The sequence below is a fragment of the Sceloporus undulatus genome, chromosome 1 (genome assembly GCF_019175285.1).
Source record: "Sceloporus undulatus isolate JIND9_A2432 ecotype Alabama chromosome 1, SceUnd_v1.1, whole genome shotgun sequence".
NCBI lineage: Eukaryota > Metazoa > Chordata > Lepidosauria > Squamata > Phrynosomatidae > Sceloporus > Sceloporus undulatus.
Genome location: NC_056522.1, coordinates 102,031,432 through 102,037,774, shown reverse-complemented (window position 1 = coordinate 102,037,774; position 6,343 = coordinate 102,031,432). Strand labels below are relative to the sequence as shown.

The 6,343-nt window shown below is 39.4% G+C and overlaps 1 protein-coding gene across 1 annotated transcript in view; it reads right to left on the bottom strand.

The window, feature by feature from the left end:
• LOC121925175 (triadin-like) overlaps positions 1-6,343 on the bottom strand; it is a 180,222-nt gene that overhangs the window by 80,709 nt on the left and 93,170 nt on the right. Inside the window, exon 13 of the mRNA XM_042457013.1 lies at positions 2,392-2,448. Coding sequence (XP_042312947.1) covers positions 2,392-2,448 — 57 coding nt within the window. The remainder of the gene's footprint in view (positions 1-2,391; positions 2,449-6,343) is intronic.

The window sequence follows — 6,343 nt, the reverse complement described above, 5'->3', positions numbered from 1 at the left end:
TAATAATAATAATAATAATAATAATAATAATAATAATAATAATAATAATAATGGTACTGCACCTAGGGCAGAACAACAAAATGCACAAATATAGAATGGGGGACACCTGGCTTAAGGAGACCACATGTGAAAGGGATCTAGGAGTCCAAGTAGACCATAAGTTGAACATGAGTCAACAGTGGGATGAGGCAGCTAAAAAGGCCAATGCAATTTTAGGCTGCATCATAGAATCATAGACTCATAGAGTTGGAAGAGACTGCACGGGCCATCCAGTCCAACCCCCTGCCATGCAGGAAATCCAATCAAAGCATCCCCAATAGATGGCCATCCAGCCTCTGCTTAAAGACCTCCAAAGAAGGAGACTCCACTACACTCCAAGGGAGTGTGTTCCACTGTCGAACAGCTCTTACTGTCAGGAAGTTCTTCCTAAGGTTGAGGTGGAATCTCTTTTCCTGTAGCTTGCATCTATTGTTCAGGTTCCTGTTCTTTGGAGCATCAATAGAAGTATAGTGTCTAGATCAAGGGAAGTAATAATGCCACTCTATTCTCAGGCCCCACCTGGAATACTGTGTCCAGTTCTGGGTACCACAATTCACAAAGGATGTTGAGAAACTGGAGTGTGTCCAAAGGAGGGCAACTAAGATGGTGAAGGGTCTGGAAACCATGCCCTACGAGGAATGACTTAGGGAGCTGGGGATGAAACCAGCAAGGAGTAAATCAATCAGTCAAATTGTAGCCATTCCAAGTTCAAGAAAACACAAAGCCAAGAGTACTGCCAGTCACTAAAATAAGACAACTGTCAGCAACAAAGTTGTAGGAAAATACTGGGAGATTTATAAGCAGCTGTTTCAAGATGAAGTGCCTACTTAGGCCTGGATCTCAGACTTGATAGCCACTGGGAATGACACAATCACTCTGCCTTTCCATTACTCAGTAAAGGATGGTACATTGTCTTCAGCATCTACAGCCTCCTGCTGGGAAGCAGTGCCCCCTCTTCCTCAGCCTCCAGTGCCTTGAACTTGGAGAGACCACCGTCATCAGGAACTGCAGATTCCTGGCAAACTGCCTCCTCCTCAGTATACAAAGGGATCTTGCTGCACCTTTGAGACTAAGTGCAAAATAATCCGTAGCATGTAGGGAATATCTTGTTTATGGGTGATTTGCAACAGGAGATGGGAGCCCTGTTGGCTGGTCTGGTGTGGGAATAGGGCTACAAATGCTACAGATTCTTCCATTCAGTCTCAAAGGTGCTACAAGATCCCTTTGCATAGTGATATTCCAGACAAACATGGCTGCATCTTTGAATTCTGCCCCTCCTTATTGTCTGAATCTTCCCTATCCAGAGGGCAGATTTAGACACTACCCTTAGGGCTGACCTGGGGGCTGTGCCCTCACTTTAAGTCACCATGATTTGGGTGAGGGATTCTCTGGGTTTGTCTTCCATCACAAGGCCAGCCAGTGGCAACTTGGTATTCAGGGCTCCTTGGGGCTCTGGTTCACCCAGGGTAAACTGAAAATGTGTCTGCTGGAGACATATTGCTTCAATTGCTCTCTCGCCAGGTTGCTCTTCCCTATTGCTTATCACAAATTTTAAATTGTTAAATAGTTAAGAGGTCAATAAAGTGGTCCTTCTTCAATCCAGATTCTTGTGTCTGCTGTCTTTATTCCCCTTGTGGGTCAGCCAATAAAAGGAAATAATTTGTATTTCATGTGTCACCACAGTGGTGTTGTTGGTGTCTCACTAGAAATAGTAATCACTTTATAATGAAAATATACTTTTGCTGTTGGACATCTTCACTGAGATGAGATACGTTGCTACAATTCCCCAGAAGATGTTTTAAGTGTTGATATTATATTTTCAAATGAAAAATACAGTTCAGAATGAGCATTGTCTTCTCATAAAGCAGGAATTTATAGATTGTGAAGCAAAACAAAAAAAAAGTAATTGTATTTGAAATGGTCTGCACTAGTTTCTTGTTAATCTGGGAAGAAGAAAATACACATGCAAACAATGCCTCCAAATGGATTACACATTACAAGGAGAGAGGGAAAAGTGATTTATCTAGTCATAAGGATGTCTGTCTACTTAGAAGTGAGGCCTTTTTTTGAATGGGATATACTCCCCTACTTTCAGTCCCAGATGAGTTATGAGCTTCCCTTTCTTGTCTCAGATGCTCACTATGACACATGGAAGGAACTCTTGACATTTACTGTCTGTTGAGACAGCCCTCCACTATTTATTAGCCGAGACAGAGCAACAAAAATATTTCATTCCTATTAACCAGAAGATGGTGCTATGGTGCAATGAAATAAAAAAAAGATGTATGGAGACAGAAAAGGGTGATTAAATGAGAATGAAATAAAGAAAGAAGAAAAAATATAATCATTTACCTGGTGCAGCTACTTTCACAGAAACTGGTTGGGCTTCTGAGCCAGCTTTTCTTGGCTCTTAAAATGAGAACAAATTAAAGCAATAACTACAAGGCATTCTGTAACAACAACAGAGAAATCCAGGGAAACTGCAGATGAAAAATACTGCCCTTAGCATCTCTCTTGCAGAGAGAAAGAAGATTATTAAAACTAAATTGCCTATTGGTTTTCTACTAAATCAAAGGCACCGGGAAAAAAAATTAATGAGGAAAAATGGTTATTTAGGACCACTTGATAATTACTATCATTAACAAATGTACACTTGTGTATCACTCACCATGACATGTTAGTAACAATTTTTTTAGCGACGCACAACAATGTATTTGTTTGGCAAAACTCATCGTGGGGAGATGGGTTTCCCCCAAGAAGGATAACCTATTTTCTGTATTTACAATCTTAGTTCTTTTCATTCAGCCTATGATTTTACACATACTTCACTGCATTTCTAGCACAGATTCGAACCAAACTTTACATCTCAAAGATGTGCACTAATAGTGGGAAATCTGGATTTAGAGCGGCCTTGTAAGGCTGAAGCTAGATGCGTCATTTAATGGAAATGGAAATGTGTGCCACTGGTGTTGCACATGATTATAGTGAAATTAAAGCCCTTCTCCACTTGCATAGCTTGAAAAGAAAATGCTGACACAGCCCATTTTTGATTCTTTCCCCCAATCCATCCAATAGGAGAGAGATGTAGAATACTGAAAACTTGGCCTGTGTGTAGAAATAGAAACAAAATAGGAAATAGGAACAAACAAGATTTTGTTGAATTTTATAGTGTCAAGGAAAGTAGCTTTTTGCATCTGTCATGTCTTGTTGAAAGAAGAAACACACTTTATCCTAAGAACTGACACATTTGTGTGGCTTATGGGGCATTCAGATAAATACAGTGTACACAGAACTGTACGCATAATTTTAAACCCATCTGGCTAAAATGCATACAGTTAAAAAAATATGCACAGTTAAATACATATGGATTGCATTGCATTGAACTTCATATTGGGTATTGAAAAAAAAAAAAACCCACACACTTACAGTTTGATACAAAAGGGGAGGGGAAAATGCAGATGGGATTTGGAGAAATGCAATGAATTTCAGACCACATCTCAGATTCAGATTCAGATCTCTACTTGGAAGAAACCTGTTACAAATAATGACTTTATCTGTAACATGTTACTTTAGGGAATAATGATGATTTACCCACATTATGTTTCTGAAACACTGTACAAACCTGTAAAGAGTTTGTAAGCAGAAAAGTTTATTATTTGTTTAAAAAAAACACAGGTATTTTTCATTGGGATTTTTTGGCTATCTGGATAGCATTTTTCAATTTCAATTATATTGAAATTGTAAAAAAGAAAGAAATTGAAAAGTAATGCATTAGTAATATTTTAGTCATACATTATTGTTTAAATAACAAGTAACACAATGATTTTGTTAGATGGAACATCAAATATCAACCCATCGCCTTTCAGAAATAACATTCAATGCTTTGTGCATTCCTGCTCCTGATATCCAAACCAACAAGTGAATTCACAATTAAACAACAACAAACTCACAAATATCTCACCACACATGTGTAAACTTAGCAACTATTAACTTTCTTCCATTTTGTTTTGCCCTTCCAGTTTGCAATTAGCGAGAGTTAGTGTCGTGCAGTGAGTTGAGTGTTGGACTAGAACACTGGGAGGCCAGGATTCGAATCCCCACTCTGGCCCAGGAAGCCCCATGACAGGGTTGTCTTTGGGTTAATATAAGTCGGAAAGGCACAACAAAAAGTCTGAGGGTCCCAGATAAGATCTGATGCATTTGTTTCCAAGCAACTCAATGTTTAAGCGAATGTAAGGAGAAGTGAATTCTACTCCTATCCTCAGATTAGATACTACTATTTGAACTGTGAAAATATGCAAGTCTCAGAGACATATTGGACAGTGCAAATAATTTTACTATGACATTAAACATAGCCCTCATTTTTTACTATAATAAAATGGTTAATAAATGGAATGTAGTAAATATAACATATTTATATTTAGAATATATATATATATATATATATACACACACACACACACACACACACACACACACACACACACACACACATGGATGTGGTGGCTCAAGTGGTTAAGATGTTAACTCTGTTGATTGCAAGACTGGGAGGCTGGCAGTTCAAGGCCCGTGTGCTGCATGATGGGGTGAGCTCCTGTCACTAGTCCCAACTTCTGCCAGTCTAGCAGTTTGAAAGCATGCAAGTGAAAGTAGATAAATAGTTACTACTTTGATGGGAATGTTAACAGCATTCTGTGTAGTCATGTTGGCCACATGTCTTTGACAATACTGGCTCTTTGGCTTAGTAATGGAGATTATTAAGGAATGTACATCTCTCATATTAAGATAGGATGAAATTATACACCCATCCACCCTGTTTCCCATGCAGCTCTCCTCTCTCCCCCCTCCATTTTGTGTGAGAGTGGTCTCAAAAGGCATTTAAAGAATAGCTATTTGTTTCCTACATAAGCATCACTAAAATGGAGATTGCAGAACACAGCTCAAATTTGGTGAATAGCATCCTTTATGTCTAGGACCTGTCTTCATTTAATCAAGAGTCTGACAGCCTTGTTATATGCACAAGCCAGATGCCCAAGCATCCTCAGTTCTTCCATCCCACTTATGGCCACCAAGAACACATTCATCTAAGATCACAGTTGACATTTCAATCCTTGTGAAATCTCTGCTGTTTCAAGTCATGTGAATAAAAAACAAATTGAAAAAGGAAGGAAATAACTGTCAGTCACAAAGTGGAATGTGGAATTGGAAATAAAATGTGTGAATTGATTTAGCATGGAAGAAGCAGCTGAAGTCTAAACATGTCATTTCAGAATTATAAATGGTGCCACCACTTCCTTATTTGCATCTTCCTGCAATATACCCCAATTGTTTGCATGTCTAGTCAGAAGTGAGAGTCACCATGATAAGTGGGACTTACTTCCAGGTAAGGGTGAATAGGATTGTAGCCTTAATGACCATAATTTGTCTGCATCAAATAGACTGTTTTAAAATAGGGCTAGATGAAAAAACAGGTGTAGAATAACTTCACAAAAGTAGGCAGGTATTTGATAAAAACTGCCTCTTTCTTATCTGTAAGCAGGGTTGTTTTTTTTAAAGCACACGAGTTAGCATGCAGCTCCACTGTACCAAAGGTTATCTTATATTTTAGAAATGATTCAAAAGTAATAAAATAGCTGAAGAGTACATTTTGATTCACCAGTCTTTATACTATCCCACCCTACGAGAGTGGGCCCTGCAGAAGACTTTGGCCCTCATGGAAAGGCAGTGAATGGTTAGCTCCACCTATTCCTTCTCTTCTCCTCTGTTTTCATTTATTGCCAGGAAAGGAGATTGTGGGATTTGCAGTCTTATATATGCCAAACTAACTTGGCTACCTTTGGGTCCCACATTTGTAAATAGTGGGATTTTAAATAAACAAATAAAATAACTATGCAGATTGACTTGGAGAAAGAGGCAAGCAGCAAAATGTCTCAGGCTGCTTCTGTATGCAGTACCATACATCTTGAAGTACAGAGATCACTATGGCCCCAAATCCCCCCCCCGCCATTTCCTGATCTCTTCTGCTCCCCGTTTTGGTCTCTCATTGAACAAAGGTTGGCTGCTTTCCCAAACAGTCCCTGTTTGTCACCCAGCACCACTGCTTGAGCCACCCAGCCATGTTACTGACATCTCAGAGTAACTTGTGCCCATATGGGCAGTGTCAAGCAACTCACAGGGGCAATGAGTGAACACAGCCACCATCATTGCTGCGAAGAGAGCTAAAACCCCACAACAACAGGTGAGTTGTTTAAATGTGAGTTAGGAAGAGGAAGCTCCAAATCAGGTGTGGGTGAAAACAGTCTGC